The sequence below is a fragment of the Ictalurus punctatus genome, chromosome 3, assembly GCF_001660625.3.
Source record: "Ictalurus punctatus breed USDA103 chromosome 3, Coco_2.0, whole genome shotgun sequence".
In the NCBI taxonomy this organism is placed as follows: domain Eukaryota; kingdom Metazoa; phylum Chordata; class Actinopteri; order Siluriformes; family Ictaluridae; genus Ictalurus; species Ictalurus punctatus.
The window spans coordinates 23,291,679-23,309,170 of record NC_030418.2 but is presented as its reverse complement, the minus strand read 5'-3'; the positions used below and the strand labels follow the sequence as shown (position 1 = coordinate 23,309,170).

At 36.2% G+C, this 17,492-nt stretch overlaps 1 protein-coding gene across 4 annotated transcripts; it reads left to right on the top strand.

Moving 5' to 3' along the window:
- The first annotated feature begins 4,176 nt into the window (after positions 1 to 4,176).
- On the top strand, positions 4,177 to 15,673 carry abcb10 (ATP-binding cassette, sub-family B (MDR/TAP), member 10). Of its 4 annotated transcripts, XM_053679781.1 has the most exons (14): positions 4,235 to 4,253; positions 5,172 to 5,308; positions 9,283 to 9,483; positions 9,691 to 9,893; positions 10,403 to 10,537; positions 10,920 to 11,066; positions 11,160 to 11,295; positions 11,408 to 11,503; positions 11,639 to 11,848; positions 11,950 to 12,029; positions 12,164 to 12,344; positions 12,484 to 12,527; positions 12,608 to 12,642; positions 13,993 to 15,673. In XM_053679781.1, exons 3-14 carry the CDS (start codon positions 9,321 to 9,323, stop codon positions 14,246 to 14,248), a joined length of 1,686 nt encoding a protein of 561 aa, XP_053535756.1. In that variant the 5' UTR covers positions 4,235 to 4,253; positions 5,172 to 5,308; positions 9,283 to 9,320; the 3' UTR covers positions 14,249 to 15,673. The 4 variants fall into 4 exon arrangements, with proteins under 4 accessions (XP_017320129.1, XP_047010038.1, XP_053535757.1 ...); XM_017464640.3 differs by having other exon boundaries at positions 4,177 to 5,308; XM_047154082.2 differs by lacking the exon at positions 5,172 to 5,308 and having other exon boundaries at positions 4,179 to 4,253.
- The last annotated feature ends 1,819 nt before the right edge of the window (positions 15,674 to 17,492 follow it).

The window sequence follows — 17,492 nt, the reverse complement described above, 5'->3', positions numbered from 1 at the left end:
TATAGCCTGACTATGCTTGCTTTTAAGTCACTGAGGTTTGGATTAAATTTAAGTAACTACTAACAATTACTGGTTCCTAGAACATTCTAGGAATGTTTGTTTTTGTTCCCAAAACACTCTGAGAATAAACATTTTTTTACTTCCTAGTAGGTTGTCATAAGGTTCCCACTTATGTTTCTATCTAATAAAGCAGTACTGGCACACACTTTCTAATATAACAAGCTACATTCCCGGCTGAAAAACAACAACAATAGAATGCCTCACCGAAATTGTAATGGATTTAATGCTTATAATGGGAATTGTATAGGTTTAAATGGAAATTGTAATAGTCCCTGTTTGTTGCCTTCTATTGGTGTCATGTTTTGTCTATTGGATACCATTAAGGCCCAATAATGGTATTAATAGTTAGATGATGGTTGATAATGATATTTGGGGGAAAAAAATTACAATGTCTGTTATGGTTTCTATTGGGTTTCCCCACCGCAGCGTTAATACATATATTCAACAACCATACAGATATAAACACACATACATTCATATATTTATTTTGTTTGGGACAGTAATGATATTGTTGACCAAAATACTATGTTCCAAGAATGTTAATGGTTCCCCCAAAAACCTCCTGGTCAGTCACTTTGGCATGTAACTATAATAATAAAAGCAACATCTATAGCTATTATTTTGATAATACTTGATCCACACCACCAAGTGTCTGCTAACGATTACTGGTTTCCAGAACATTCAAGGAAGGTTTGTGTTTTTGTCCCAGAAACAAATCCTTTTTTACTTTATCAAGGACGTTTATATTGGTTATGCTTTACGCTCCTCTAATAGTCTCTGGACCCCATTTTGAGAACCGTGTCTTTAGAGAAGAGTTAACTTAATGTCGATACACTGTAGTATTTGTAAACATATTTTCTTTTCATATATTCTGGATGGATATAAAGTCTAACATTTCTTTGTAACATATACTCAGACTCTAAAACACTATTTACATGCCAAGCGCAAAATAATAACTAAGTGCAGCGCTATCCTTGTTGTGTACATGAATCGATGAATCGTGCATCCTCGAACATGTCTACGAGGACTGATTTTTTTATTTTATTTTTTGTTACAAAAACCGGAAGTACTTAAACTCAGACTAAAACGGCTTCCGCTTTGTATTTGCCTAATAAACACGGGCATCTTTTCCAACATACCTCGACATGGAAATGATTTTTTTTTTTTGCTTTATGTTACCGCTTGTGACAACGAATTTCAGTTTTACGCTCAGATATTTTTACGATTTAGTCTACGACATAAAATACACCAGTAATACCCCACTCATGAAAAACAAAGTTGCTAAATGGGACTACAGACGTTGTCGGGGATATTAAACGTCATCACGCCAAACAGAAAAAAAAAACTTTTCAGATAAACTGGTTCAGATTTGCTGTGCACAAGTCCTCCAAAAATGTGGATGAGAATTCATCCACAGAGTAAATGGGTATTATGGAAAAATGTTTTTAAATCAAGTTAGGAAAAGTTGTCGGAAGCTTGGTGATGGTGACGTAGAAGTCGAGCGACTGTGCTGTAGTTCGTTTATAGCATAGGGTTAGCATTTTATTTCTGGCGATTGTATTTACGCTTCAAACGTCATTAAAGTTGTTTATTTGGACAAAACTTGTTACTATTGTAAACTTTTGTTGATTACATAGCTTACTTCTTGCGATAATCCAAAATCGTATTGGGTTTTATCGAGGAAACCTGTGATGCTAACTTCCGGGTTCCGGTACAAAATCCCCTGAACCACTCTATAGGGATCACACTTGCGAAATACTTGCTTTGAGTTAAAACTTTAAAGAGTTCAATTTTAATTTTTGAATCGAATTGTTTCTTTGTTACTAATGGCTTTACTCTTTCCATCCCCCCCCCCTTCAAACACACTTGAGGCTTTGAGGACGTGTTTTATATATCCAGTAAATTAATCAAATTGCAGAAATAATTACTGTTGTATAGCCCCTTTTGTACATAAATGAACAACAGTTGGAATTTCTCATATTTATTGTGACCCCGTGCTAGTTAAAAAAATAAAATGGATGATGTATTACATTGTCAATGTGACATTGTTGTTGGCATACAAGTATACCAGACTTCATTTCATAAAACTCATTAATCATGTTAACAGGTTCACCTGGCTGAATCTTGCATTTGCAGTGTGTGTAGTGTAGTTTCCACCAACAAATATCTACTGCTTGATGGGTCCTGTCATTTGACGGAGAGGGTAACAACAACATTGTTGTACACAAAAACAGAAACACAGAAACTACTCAAACACAAAATTATAATGGCTGGTGACAGTGACAGCCTTCCTTTCAAGTCCTCAATGTGTGACAGGGCATCATCCAATGCGCTTAAAAAGAGGTGATTAAAAGGTATGCATTATATAGTTGTGTATGTGTAAAAGGTTCAGTATATATGCATGTTGAATTGTGAAAAATGCAGTTGCACATATTGTCAAGAATACATAATACATGGAGTGAGAGTTCTTATGTAAAAAGTATTAAACTAATTTATTAGTATGAAACATGCTAATGTTTTACACAAAAGAGCTGAATGCTGATTCTTTAACTATTATACATCTGTAGCAGCTAACCAGTGTTCAATGCACAGGACAGAAAAGGCTAGTTTCAGTATGTTGCCTTTGCAAGAATTTGCTTGTCAACAAGTAACTGTATTACAAAGGTTAGCATGCACACATACTGTTGAGAGGTAGTCATGGTCTGTAGTAGGGATGGGCAGGTCAATTTTGAAGTATTACTTTTGGTTATGACATTTTAAAAATCAATCATCATTCATTCATCTTTAGTAACCGCTTTATCCTGCTATCGGTTGTAGTGGATCCAGAGCCAATACTGTGAACACTGTGAAAAAGTGTTGCCGCACACAGACAGGTAGTCATATGGAAAAGTACCTCATGCCCACGGTTAAATACGGTGGTGGCTCTTTAATGTTTTGGGGCTGTTTGTCTACCAGAGGACCTGGACATTTTGTTAGGATACATGGCATCATGGACTCTATCAAATATCTACAGATATTAAATGAAAACCTGATGGGATTTGCCAGAAAGCTTAAAATGGGCCATGGGTGGCTCTTCAATGATACAATGATTCAAAACATACATCAAAATCAACACAAAAATGATTTACAGACCACAAAATCAAGGTCCTGCCTTGGCCTGCCAGTCCCCTGACTTGAAACCCATAGAAAACCTGTGGGATGAACTAAAGAGGAGAGTCCACCAGTGTGGATCTCGCAATTTGAAGGATCTGGGGAGATTAGGTATGGAGGAATGGTCTCAGATCCTTTGCCATGTATTCTCCAATCTCATCAGGCATTATAGCAGAGGACTCAGACCTGTTACCTTGGCAAAGGGAGGGAGCACAAAGTATTGACTAAAAGGGTGCCAATTATTGTTGCACCTCTATATTTAACAGGTTTTTTTTTTTTGTTTTTTTTTTGATAAACCTGTGTTGTGTTTGCAATTGTTTGATATCAATGAGAATGTTAATAATAAAGACAAACTTCACAGCTGTCTTTGCTCTTATTTACTAAGGGTGCAAATTTTGTTATAGATTTTTATTTTATGACTTCAACATTATGTTTTGTAACAGTACAAAAACATTTTAGATTTCCAAACATTAGTTTTCCAGCACAAAATTAAATGTTAAGTCTCCTGAAAAACCGTGTCTCCAGAAAGTCCAATCTCCAAAGTCTCCAGAAGAACCGTGTCTGGTTCTGCAAGATGCTTATTAAAACTTACAGCTCATTTCCTTATAAACTTGCACTAATGCTATCTGAGACTGCTTTTTTTAAGCACACCAAATATTGCCTTTGTTTCATTTATTACCGTTTACTGCTCTTTATAGTATTTTTTTTAATGGAGAAACATGTCATTTGATTATTTTTGAAGGCATCTTTGCTCTACTGTAAAATCTAAATTTTGCATCTTATATAAAAAATCAATCATACAGTTAATACATGAAGTATCCTTTTTCAACAGACTAGATGGCTTAACAGCTTTACGATTGTTCTGTACTGTAGTTAGAGAGTCGTGGAAAATAGTCTACCATTTAGGTTCACAGACTTTTTCATTGTGCTTTCAGCGGAAGTAAATTTACAACGCAAAGGCAGCTTCCGGGAGGAAAAATAAACCCCGGAAGTTAGAAGAGGTCGCTCACGACTGCACTCTCCGCACTCACTATGTGAGAAAAGTACGCTTCCTCTTATCTGCACCTATTTCAGAGTAGTGCATGAATAATACTTTAAAAGTATTATTAAAATACTAATAATATTTTAAGAGTAGTGAGGTAATCACCTGTGTAACAGCTTCGATCAGGACATTTGCTGGGGTAACTTTTATTTCTCACTTATGTACGCACATATATATATAGTCATGTAATTTTGTTTATTTATTGGTGCCGGCGGCGTTTTACTTTTATTTGCCACTATACACTTCACGCAACATGGACGCTACAGGGAAGGACATGTAGGACACAATAGTGTGTGACAGATTTTGATGACATTTGGGAGTGCCTTAACCTGTTTGGGTGTGAGAGAAGATAACAAGGGAAAAGGCTGTGTGTAGCTGTCAGACACAGATAATGTTTAGTAACCGTCAGAAACTGAGCAGCAGCCTGACTCACAATAGGCTTTCCTTCTCTGAAGATGCCAGGAGCCGAAAGTGTGCCCTGTGAATGGGGACGAACCTATCAAGAATATGTGTTTAGTTATTAGTTTAGCTAATTGCTCAATAACTAAGAGCCAATGGGACAGTAATATGCTTTCTGCGTGGTTTTGGATGTGCTTGTGAAGATGATCGTTATTGAAAGTGAAGTGGACCAAAGCAAAAGCCTCAGTTCAGCTTCCTTCCTCTAAATGAGTGGAGTAATAATGTTGCAAATGTCGAGATTCGCTACCAGGAAACTGTTACAGCAGTGGAATATCAACTGCAAAAACCCAGTAAGACTTTACCAGCTGTCTGGTCTGACTTTGATGAGATCCCAGAGAAAACTGGTCTGTAAAAATGTATTTGAAGCATCCCTTTTTACCCATGTCCGACTTGGAGTGACTTCAGGTCCACGTTGTGTTTGGACAAACTTCAGGGCCTCCACTCCATTCACTTTTTACAGCACGTCGACACACTCCAGGCAAGCAGCAGAGCATGCGGGCAGTGAAGTCAAGACCAATGACAAACCTGGGCAGGTTTCCACAAATGACTTCAAAAAGTTATTGCAACTCGCTCATCCAGAGCGCTGGAGGCTGTCAGGTAAAATGCACACACTTCAACTACAGGGATGGCTGCTACAAACCTTCAAATCAGCCACCCAAACTCTGACCTCAAGCATTTTTATATTTTCAATTGCTCTTCCATTCTTAAAAAAAAAAAATAAAATAAAAAAAATAAAAAGGGTTTCTAAAGGGTTCGACTTAGTAATTTTTTTTTCAAAGAAACCCTCTGTCCTGCTTATAACCTAGAGTTGTCTCAGAGGGATAAATTGAGGAACACTTTAGTGTGTTAGATGGAACATTTTTTGTGACATTTCTAAAAAGCTTGATGTAGGGAAAAAGTGTAACTTGTCCTAATGTACCAAAGCAATGACCAAGCAATACTAAATCTCTCTCACGCTGATGTGATAAATGTTATCTACTGGCAAAAAGTTCAAAGCAACATTAAAATCAGAGCAGAATCATTCTTAAGCATCTCCATACACTCCTAAATATGCAGCTTAGCATGGCTTAATGTGTTATAACGGCAACTTAGAAACACCAGTGTAAGTTTTCTTACACTTTAGTGATTGATTATAACTACTGTCTACTGAATGACACAATAAAATAAAAATAAAACAGAGTTTCCAATGAATCTTTCTTAATTTAAAAGCTTATTATGGCCTAATGAAACCTCTGTTCAGTGTTAAAACAGTGGCATAGGTTTGAAAGGATAAAGCTAATCATAAAATTTGTGATTATATTTAGTTATGAAGTAATTCTTCTGGGGTTTTTTTTTGTTGTTGTTTGTTTTGTTTTTTGTTTTTAAAGCTAAGCACTTCAGTGTCCCCCTTTTTTCAAGTGTATGAAATTTATGCAGACTTAGTACACTTTTAGAGTTTTTATTTTTTTAATAGTGTTCTTTCATATTATGTTAGAATTATGGTTATTAAAACATAACAGGATTCCCCTGGTGCTGTTCATCTCATGGGAGTTAAAGTCTGCATTTTGGTGGCGTTGTCATGATGAGGCTTGTGAATCTCTGGGGGCCATAAGCGACATGCTATTTGTACAGGATTCCACATTACTTTATTTTTCAAGCTGTCCTTCTATCAACTGATTATAAAAACAATATACCTACCTGAATTCCAGAAGTGAAACCACCTTCATAAAAAACAACATAAAGTGCGCATTAATGCACACATAAATAGATCCACAACCAGTATGTGTATAAAAATGCCATTAATTTTATTATTTTCTGTGAGCTATAGGGAGGATTGCACGCCAGTTAAAATGATGCATAAAGTAAAATTTCTCTTAATGAAAAATTGATTAAGATGTTGTTCTAATAAAAATACTTCAACATGAACTACCCAAGTAAAACCACCTGTCAAGTGGCTTTTGTCATTTCAACCATATACAGCTGGTACAGTACACAGAGAAATGAAACAACGTTCCTCCAGGAACATGTTGCTACATAAAACAATACAGTAACCACATGAGATCAGAATTAAGTAAGACTTGCAGATTTCTATATAATGTGCACATGCAAACGTGTACAACAGCACTAGACAATACAGTAACTACTAAAACAGGACAATGGGCACAGTATATGACAGTATAGTCCCGACCAGTACACAGTTCTAGTGTGAAAGTGTCAGATATAACAGATAGTGCAAAATAATAACAATATAATAAAAAATGCTATGAAATGTAAACATAACATACTATGACATTAGGGCTGCAGCTAATGATTCTTTTCATAATCTATTAATCTGTCGATTATTTATTTGATTAATCCATTAGTTGGATTGAAAGGCCAATTTTTATTTTCTATTTAAAAAAACAAAACCAAAAAAACATGTTATTTCACATTCTGCTCAATGTTGTCCTTCAAACATTGTGCAAATTGAAGGCTATGAGAAAGGCATTAAATGTATCTATGTGGGCTATGCTGTACATTGTGCAAAGAATGTTTTTGAATATTAACATTATATTTTGTAAACAAAAAACAACTGATTGTCCACAAGCTTTAAAACATAAGTTAAACCACTATATTAAAAATGCTAAAAAAACAAAAGCACAAACTAAGTGTGAACTGGTAAGCGGTTGAATGTTCTGCAGTAATACACACATTCACTCATTTGAACACATTAACATGTTACTTTATTCTTTAAATGTATGACACTTCTTTGATTTATATATAATTACATGTTATAACCCCATTACAGTTACTGCTCTCATAAAAACACAACTAGTTTTGTTTCTAAATATAGCATCAAACAACATATTTGATCAAAATTAATATATTAGTCAGAGTTATTGTGCTTCCTTTCTATTGCGCGCTGTTTGATTGACGCACATGTGTGGACTCATGCTCATTCAGTGAAGTTTAATGGAGACTCACTCGCTGTCAGGACGAGGATTTATGTAAAATGTAAATACTGGCATGAATTCCTAACATTTACAGATAAGTATATAGAGGTAAAAATGTCATTTCTGCAGTGAAGAAAACGTGTCTGGAGCACATTAAACAGCACACGCATCTGTCGCAGCATCTGACACGCTGAGCCATGTTAATACACTAACAAGTTTCTTTGAAGAGCTTATAATATAAAACATTCTCATGTTTTGGACAACCTGGATCGTGTACTTTTCCCGCAGCAGCTCACTCTGTGACCTCCGCTGTTTTTTCAGATGTGTTTTATTCATACAGATGCGTTCTTCACCATTGTGAAGTGACGTCACAGACCCAAGTAATCCATAATGGTATTCAATGTAATCATTTTAATTATCGATTTTATCGATTAGTTGTTGCAGCCCCATATGACATAGTATTCAGCACATTACCTTATACCATATATGGACATAACAGTTATAGCATTAGAAGTCTGGTAAAGAGTATAGTGGTAAAAATATGTGCCCAGAATACCATACAATAAGTGCCCAGAAATCCACACCCTTTGATAGTTCAGTTGTATCTATTTTACCTGTTTTTTTCCCTCTTAATACACTTACAGCAACATGCAGGGAAAACCGCCCATAGTTCCATAACCAGTGGGTGTATAAACATCAGATTAATTGTAGTAATAACATTTTAGCTATAGGGAGGATTGCACACCACTTTCATTTTCAGAATAAAAATCTACAGCACAAAAATGATCTACAGCACATGACTATCCAAATCCTGGGTTGCAATTTACTTTAAATCTGCATTAAGTTATGCAGTCCCCTCCAAAAGTATTGGAATGGCAAGGCCAATTCTCTTTTTTTTGCTATACACCTGAAGACGTGGGTTTGAGATCAAAAGATGAATATGAGACGATAGATCATATTTTCAGTTTTAATTTCCTGATCTTTACATTTAGAAGTGTTAAACTACTTAGAACATGGGACCTTTTGTTTGAACCCATCCATTTTTTTTTTTTTTTTTTTTTAGCAAAATAGTGATTAGTGATAAAACATATTGGAACATGTGACTGACAGGTTTTTCTTGTTGCCCAGGTGTGCCATGCTTGTTTTTTGATTGCTTGTTTAAACAGTTAATAGCTCTGAATGTCTACTCTTGGAAGACTGTATTTGTTGTTAAAAAGCATAAGCCAACATGAAGACCAGAGAGCTGTCTATGGGAGAAAAGCAAGACATTTTGAAGCTGTGAAAATCGTATCTAAAATTGTACTGAAATCCCATATGAGAATTTATTTTGCACCACCAAACAATTAATATTCTACAAAAGCAAGTTTGTCTCATGCATAATTGTGGTTGCCATCCCTTCATGTGCCTATCTGTCATGCCTGTCTAAAACCCTGGAGACACCAATGTTCAGCTGCTTTTTTGCAATGTAATTTCAGTTATTGTTTATTCCAACATTATGTACACACAGAGGGCATTACAGAGACCTCATATACTGAGTTTTCAATGTAGAATGTTAAAATCCTATTAATACATAAGTTGTGCTGAGCAATATAATATGCTTAATATGCACATAAGTGTTTGACTATTGTTGTTTGTGCTGCCATCTGAATTTCCTCACAGCTGCCGTGAGCTTCCTGGTTGTCTCCAGTGCTGTCACCATGTCTGCTCCATTTTTCCTGGGTAAAGTGATCGACACTGTCTACTCAAACTCATCTGAAGAATTTACTTCCTCCCTCACCTCCCTGTGCATCATGCTGGCAGGGGTATTCCTGTGTGGTGGCGCTGCCAACGCTGCACGTGTATACCTTATTCAGGTCTCAGGTGAGCTTTCAGCAGGAACCACAATGCAAAAGCTGCTTGAAGAACAAATGTGTTCTATCTTGTTTATTTATGATTGTTGCAATATAGAAACATTAGCAGGATATTTTACAGTGGAAGTTGAATGAATGAGGGTCTGAATGAATGAAACTGTCATCACAGATTCACTGTTTGACTTGAACACACTCTTGTCTGTGGTGGTTTTTGCAGGGCAGCAGATTGTGAGAAACTTACGGGAATCCCTTTTTTCCTCAATTTTGAGGCAGGAGGTGGGATTCTTTGATAAGACCCGCACTGGTGAGCTCATTAACCGCCTTTCATCAGACACTGCTATAGTTGGAAGTGCGCTCACTGACAACGTGTCTGATGGTCTACGGTCAATTGCTCAGGCTGGAGCTGGAGTCAGCATGATGGTGAGCAGCAGTCTAAAGCTAATAGATGCTGTGACTGGAATCACGGCACTCAATAACGTTCACTGACATTTGTATTTAGCGTTATTTAGTTTAATCTGTAGTCTGTAGTTTAATCTGTCTGGATCAGAACCATGAATATAAACATTTGGAGCATTTTCCCCTCTGCAAACACACTTTGGTTTCTTTGTGAGAGAATATTTCGTTCACTCAGGCAGAGAGGAATTGGTCTGTTTGTTCTGACATGTGGTCATGTATGTAATCCTAATGGTTTCATAACAAGCCATAGTAATTTTTCATCTCTGTTAGTATAAATGAGATGGTTATGCTATTTGAACTTGATCACTTATACCAGCAATTCTACTATTCTATTACTATACTGTAGGAATATTTACCCTGAATTGTTAGGTCTTCTAAACAGGCCTGTTGCATTGGTAATTGCATAGATAATTGAATACTTTTCTAATACTAATATCTTCCTGAATTTCATCTCTTATTTTCCTTCTCTTTAGTTCTATGTGTCACCCAGTCTTGCCACCTTTGTCCTAATGATTGTACCACCTATGGCAGGCCTGGCAGTCATCTATGGAAGATATGTGCGCTCCATATCTAAACAAACACAGGATGCTCTGGCACAGGCCATGCAGGCAAGAACCAGATCTTTGTGCACTTTATTTAGTTACTACAGCAATAATACTGCATGCACCGGATCATTTTATGGGGCTTTTTCTATCGGGATTGGATCATGATAAGATTTTAAGCACATCTGCTACATATTTACCCTTGTAGTCAAATGTGTCTCCGGTTATATTTATTTGTTATATTGTGCATAATATGCAAATAAGCTAATAACACTTGATAACCAAGTTCTAGTGTTTGTGGCTTCCACTTGTTCTATATGCAAATGATGACTGCGGCATCAGAAATTGCGAATTTCCACCTTGTTCTTAGTTTATTAAAAGGCTTAATTTACTTAGTGTTAATCTACTTATTACTTTAACTCTTTACACTTTTCTGTGCATGGTATAGCTGGCAGAAGAGAGGATCAGTAACTTACGGACAGTTAGGGCATTTGGCAAAGAGCTGACAGAAGTGCAGACCTATGCAGAAAAGGTGGATTACGTCCTCCGACTGGCTAAAAAGGAAGCTCTGTTTACTGCTGGTTTTTTTGGAGTGGTATGTCTTTTTAAAACACATTTACAAATTTTACCTGTACACATTCAGCAGTTGTATTCAACCACAGTGTTTAAACGGTATATGTGTGCGTAGACGGGCCTGAGTGGCAACATGATCATCCTGAGTGTGCTGTATAAAGGTGGGCTGCTGATGGGTAGTGAGCACATGACCGTAGGAGAGCTTTCCTCGTTCCTGATGTATGCCTTCTGGGTGGGCATCAGCATTGCTGGTGAGGACAAATTACTCTCCATCAAACATATGCCATCAGTACCTCACACAACAGACAAGTCACAGTAGGTTCATGTAGTGTCCCTAACTCTTTATGTATTCTTAATTTCCAGGCCTGAGCTCATTCTATTCAGAGCTGATGAAGGGGTTTGGAGCTGGTACACGCCTGTGGGAACTGATGGAGCGGAAGCCTGAATTTCCTCTCAATGGTACATGTAATCAAACTACATATTTCGTGTTTTTATTCAAATGTTATGTGGTCATGACACAAATACTTACCAAGCATTGTGGTGATCAATGAGGCTGAAAGACCCATTTAACCCTGTGTTCCACTTGTACCCCAGAGGGAGTTGTGTTGAGACCAGAGCAGCTGAAGGGAGCTCTCGAGTTCCATAATGTGTCATTTGCTTACCCGACAAGGAAGGATGTCCTCATTTTCCAGAACCTGAGTCTGACTGTGCCAGCTGGTTCAGTGATGGCAGTGGTGGGGTCAAGTGGCTCTGGAAAGTCTACTCTTGTGTCCCTTCTGCTCCGTCTGTATGATCCAGATTCAGGTGAGTACTATGGTCTGTGAGCACCTCTATTTTGCACTAGTACAGAAAATCAGACTTTTTCACTAACAGTTCTGTTGTAACAATTTCTCACTCTGACTTAGGTATGGTAACTATTGATGGCCATGACATCCGGAATTTGAATGCTTATTGGCTGCGGAGTCGTATTGGAACTGTCAGCCAGGTAAGCAGCACCACAAGGAAATGGTTATATCAGTACACTATGTCACTGTTATGATTATTTATTCCTTAGAATTATCATGGTCACAGAATGCCTGAGGTATAGTATTTTTGTTTTATTTTTTTTTTCTTGCGTAGGAGCCAGTCCTCTTCTCCTGCTCCATAGCTGAGAACATTGCATACGGAGCATCAGATCCCAGTCAGGTCACCACACAGGACATCCTACGAGCAGCACAGATAGCTAATGCTCATGACTTCATTAATGGATTTCCCAAAGGCTTTGACACTGTTGTTGGCGAGAAAGGAGTACTGCTATCAGGTACCAAAATATATCAATTAATTTTTTTGTGTGGGCAATTTAAATATTTTATTCTGCTTTCTTTCTCTGATGCATTCTCTATTATGAATATGCTGATATTTCAAACTTGGTGTCACTAATGGATTTACTGGATGAACAGGTGGACAGAAACAAAGAATTGCTATAGCAAGGGCCTTGCTAAAGGTAATCAATCATGCTTTCCTCCAGCATATTCCATAAGACATTTCATTCTACACATCATTGAAGTCTATTTTTTTTTATAGAACCCGAAAATACTGTTATTGGACGAAGCCACAAGGTAAGATGTTATTTTTTGTAATGGCAGTGGTCTAAATAATTCACATTATGTTACTAGCATAATTTTGCCAATTTTTGGTTAAATATGGCTACCACACCATTGTTCTGGTTATTAATTAGCTGACCTGTCAATTGCTTTTGGTTACATTGAGCCATTGGGCCAGGTTTTTATTGACTGTTTGCACACAGTCCTGTTTGTAATATTAAACTTACTATGATGTAGCTTGGTTACAGAAAAGGTTGTGTGCAATATAATGTGTTCCACTACTTATGTCTATTATATAAGCCTAATGCTAGAATGCTGTAGTACATCTCGTAGGACTATGATTTATATTGTTAAATATGGATATTGTTAAATATGGATAATGAATGTAGATTTCTTATGCCCCTATGAGACAGCACTAAGCTGCTTTTTTGTGCTTATCCTCACAATCCAACTGTAGGTCTAGGCTGAATTTTAAGTGGCTTAAGATTGCAATGTTTCTTGATGAGAGCCTATACTTGTTTAACAAGATTGCAGAAATGAAAGTGAAACACTTACCATTTAGTATGCTATCAAATATGTCTGCATGAGAAAAACAATCATGGCCACATGATTGTTTTAATTAATCATTGTAGTAAATTATTGGTGCTCGGTGTTTAATAACAAAAATGCATATTCAGAAGTCATTTAGGTCCAACATATTATACTTGCATAAAGGTTTAACGGTAAGCTATTCAGACTGCTCTGTCAATTTTTGTCAACAGTTGTAACATTTACTTATTTACTTTCAAGTCTTGCTTTTATACACAACATTGTAGAGCATTATATAAAAGGAAATTAAACTGAATAGTATAATTTATTAAAGAAAATTGGATTCATAATAAATATGAACCCAATTTTCTTTAATAAATATACTATTCAGTTTAATTTCCTTTGATAGAATGCTCTATAGTGCTATTAATAAAAGCTAGACTTGAAAATAAAATAGGTACAGTAAGTCACTGTCTTATGCTCTGATATTCGTTTCCATTTATGCTAACAAAAGATTCATGAAACTGTTTTTGTTTACATCAGATGTATTTTTAGTTCATGTATTCCAAGCCAGAATTGTAGAGATGTGGTTATCGGTTGTTTTTCAAACAGTGTGGATTTGAGCTTGCTGATTAGAGCTTATAACATTGCCGATTAATGTAAAAAAGTAATTGCCTAAATTGTGATTTGACCATTTTCAATTATATAGGATTAATGTGCTGTATCACTGATGGTACTGATAGTCATAGATAGTACTGATCAGTTCAGGCTTATTCTTTACATATGTACAAATATCATAATTGCGTTCTCTTCCTCTTGTGCCCCTCAACCCCACAGTGCTCTGGATACAGAGAATGAGTTCCTGGTGCAAGAGGCCCTGGAGCGCTTAATGCAGGACCGCACTGTGCTTGTCATCGCTCACCGTCTCTCCACCATCCAGAACGCAGATGCTGTGGCTGTACTGGACCAGCAGCATGTAGTGGAGTGTGGCAGTCATGCCCAGCTTCTCACCAACCAAGACGGTCTTTTCCGCAAGCTCATGGAGAGACAGGCCTTATTACATGCTGATCCGAAGCTGGCTCTCGCCAAATAGGAGACATTCTGACATCTGTAGAAATTACTAATGAAAATGAAAGTGTATGCACATGGAAGTGCAGTGTCAGAAGAAAACAGATGTAATTGCTGTAGTTGTACTTGAGTGCCTATTTGCAGTACAAACTACCAGTCAAAAGTTTGTTCATAAGAAGATTTTCATTCTTTTATAATATTAATGAAAATATTTACTCTATTAATGAACAATGGAATTATGTAGTGATCGAGAAAACTGTTTAACAAAAACAAACAATTTTATATATAGAATTCTTAACAGTATTTCTGATGTAGCTCTCATGATACAGCTTCACCCAGGAGGTGTTTCTTAAGATTCCTGGCTGAGTGCTTGTTGGCTGCTTTCCCTAAATCCTAAATAGTAATTACTTGTTTGGGAAAACAGTTTAATCTTAATTAAACATACTTGTTTTAATTAAAAACCTATTTAAAATATATTGAGTCATTTATTTCCCTCCCACTTTGGTAATTTGCCTATTTCCTCCCACTATGTCTTTAAATGCCTTTAAGACAATGAAAAATGTGTATTCAGTCGAATGTGCACAAACTTTTGACTGGTAGTGAGTGTTTACTGAAAATCTGATGTCAACACTCAACTCCAACGTTTATAACAAATGTGTAAAAACGTAACAAACACAAATGACTATTTATTTAAGACACTGCCACTACATACAGTATAACTGGAAATTGTTTTTTTTTCTTTTGTTTTTTTTAGAATCATAGATCATGACAGTATATTATTTGTTGAATAACAGTCATGAACTATTTTATACCCTTTCATACAGTAGAACTATTCCTAGTAATACAATTTTCAGGATCATAATCATTCTAATCATACAGTAGCATGTGATGCAGTGTCTTCCTTGCTGGTAAAATGCAGGTATGCTTTAAATTCATAAAATGATTTTTGGATCTGGAAAAAGCTCATTATTATTATTGTGGTTTCTGTTTAACTGTATGTAATGAAATAATTGACAATGTTTGCCTACACTGTGTGTGTGTGTATATCAGTTCATAAACAAATCAGCTGGTCAATCCTGTATCAAGAACTTGCACATTGTTTATGTATGTGGGGAAATAAGTCCACTACTGTATAGGAGAAGGATGCATCCAGAACTGTTGTTTTACAGCCATCTTTCAAACTATTGGCCTTCAACACAGTGAACAGTCCATAATTGCAAACACGTTAGAAAAAACATTAGCATGAATGACCACCAAAGATCAAACTAACCTAAGAGATGATTATCTGTGCAACCATTCACTGTTAAAGAGACAAGACTGCAATCAAAATAAATGATTTTTAAGTGTGATGAATAGAATATTTCTTTTAAAAAAGCTATGGACATATTAAAATGATCATTGTGCTAACGTCTGAAAATTCTTTATATAAATAAACTACTGATTGAATTAATTACAGCGTCAAGAAATCTCTCACAACTCAAACATGATTTGAGGATCTAAAAGCATGTGGTACCAAAAGAGGGCACTGTTGACCAGACATTTTAGATATACCTACTCTACAGACTAACCACATATTAGTACACAGTTATTAATAAAGCAAAGGTTATGATTTATAGAAAATGATTTACTTGTAACTGAAATCACAAACACATTTTAACTTTTTTTTATTGTGTTATAATTCATAGCATTTAATACAGCATATTCCCCAGACCCAGTATATGCGTTCATTCCAATGCACCTCTACGCCAGATTAAATACCAAGCACTAAGATTCTGCCAAGTTTCGTCAAGTGACTAAGCTGCTTAGCTCCCTTGGTGATCAGGAGCCTGTAACAGCTGCTCTGACTATCTGGCCCTGATAAGGGTATAGCCTGCGCCTATATAAGAATATAGCCTCAGAAAATGGAGTGGGCTGCTAAAAAAGCAAATCCAGTCTCATTTGTTTACAGTACAAGATTATTAAAATAATTAAATTTAATTCATAAATTAAAGATTAGCCCCCTTTGATAAAAGAACCAGTTCATGTATTTATTATTGTAAAACATTTCAGTGTGCAACTTCATATTTTTCCTAGTCTAGCTATAGACATAATTTGACATTATTTATGTCAAAGTTTATTTGTAAATATAATTTGATCATTTATGAAAACTGCAGTATGATAACAGTCTATATATTGCACCTATACCGTATACAGCCCTTTCACAACCGACGTGTCTAGTCACGTACACACACACACACACACACACACACACACACACACACACACATATATATATATATATATATATATATATATATATATATATATATATATATATATATATATATATATATATATATATATATAATGAAATGTGTTCATTTTTTATTCATTTCAATTTGCTCAGACCCCCATGCCTAGTCCTGGAGTACCCCCTGTTACGGCGCTGTGTTAGAGCTGGGAAAACAGTCAAATTTGCAAGACTGGGTTTCTCCAGGAACAGGTTTATGAATTTACGCTTTACTGCATCATTTGCTTTGCCAGGTGGAAAATAAATTCAATAGCTAATATGTCGATGCTGAAACTATTAAACAAGAATTGGTGAAGATATGACCATCCAGGTGTAGTTACTAGTCTGCGACAAAAAATATTATTTCAAAAAGACATTTTAATCACAATTTCATTATATTAAATTTTCACAACGCCACATAGTCACACATAATTTGAACGGCGCCCCAGATTGCTGGCACTCGTAAAAGATGTAGTGCTTTCCTAACTCTTAAATCCTATTTAACTTCAGGTTCACAAATAGCTATACAGGCACAGCTCTTGTTATAGCAATAATCAGCAATAATCAGTATTACAGTCTCAGATCTCATATCAAATATAGCCCTTGTTTTGTATTATTTCTCTTTTCCCCTTTGCAATAAATTAAATAAAAGGGCTGATTGCTTACCATAAATTTAACATTATGCTGCAGTCAGTGAATTAATAAATGGCTCTAATAACCTTCTTGTCCTAATCGCTTGCGCCTACCGTAATAACAGATTTCGGTGCACCTTATCCATGGTCAATAAGCTTACACAATTATACCCCTCTGTCGGAACCCTCTGCCCGCCGCTGAATCCCACTACATAATCAGAAATGACTCCCTCTCATTGGTAGCAGTCATGCCAGCGTAGTAGGATGCACCATGTGCGAATAGAGTGGTAATGAAAACATACCCTCCCCATATACGGCTAGTGCGCCGTGGCTTCACATCAGGACTTTCACCATATTAGGGCAGCCGT

Bases quoted from the DNA above. Each gene is read 5' to 3' on its own strand.
- abcb10 (XM_017464640.3), top strand. From the start codon at position 4,918: ATGAGTGGAGTAATAATGTTGCAAATGTCGAGATTCGCTACCAGGAAA. The intron at 11,067-11,159 runs GTATGTCTTTTT...ATGTGTGCGTAG, and splicing joins CTGCTGGTTTTTTTGGAGTG to ACGGGCCTGAGTGGCAACAT. The intron at 12,030-12,163 runs GTAAGCAGCACC...TTTCTTGCGTAG, and splicing joins GTATTGGAACTGTCAGCCAG to GAGCCAGTCCTCTTCTCCTG.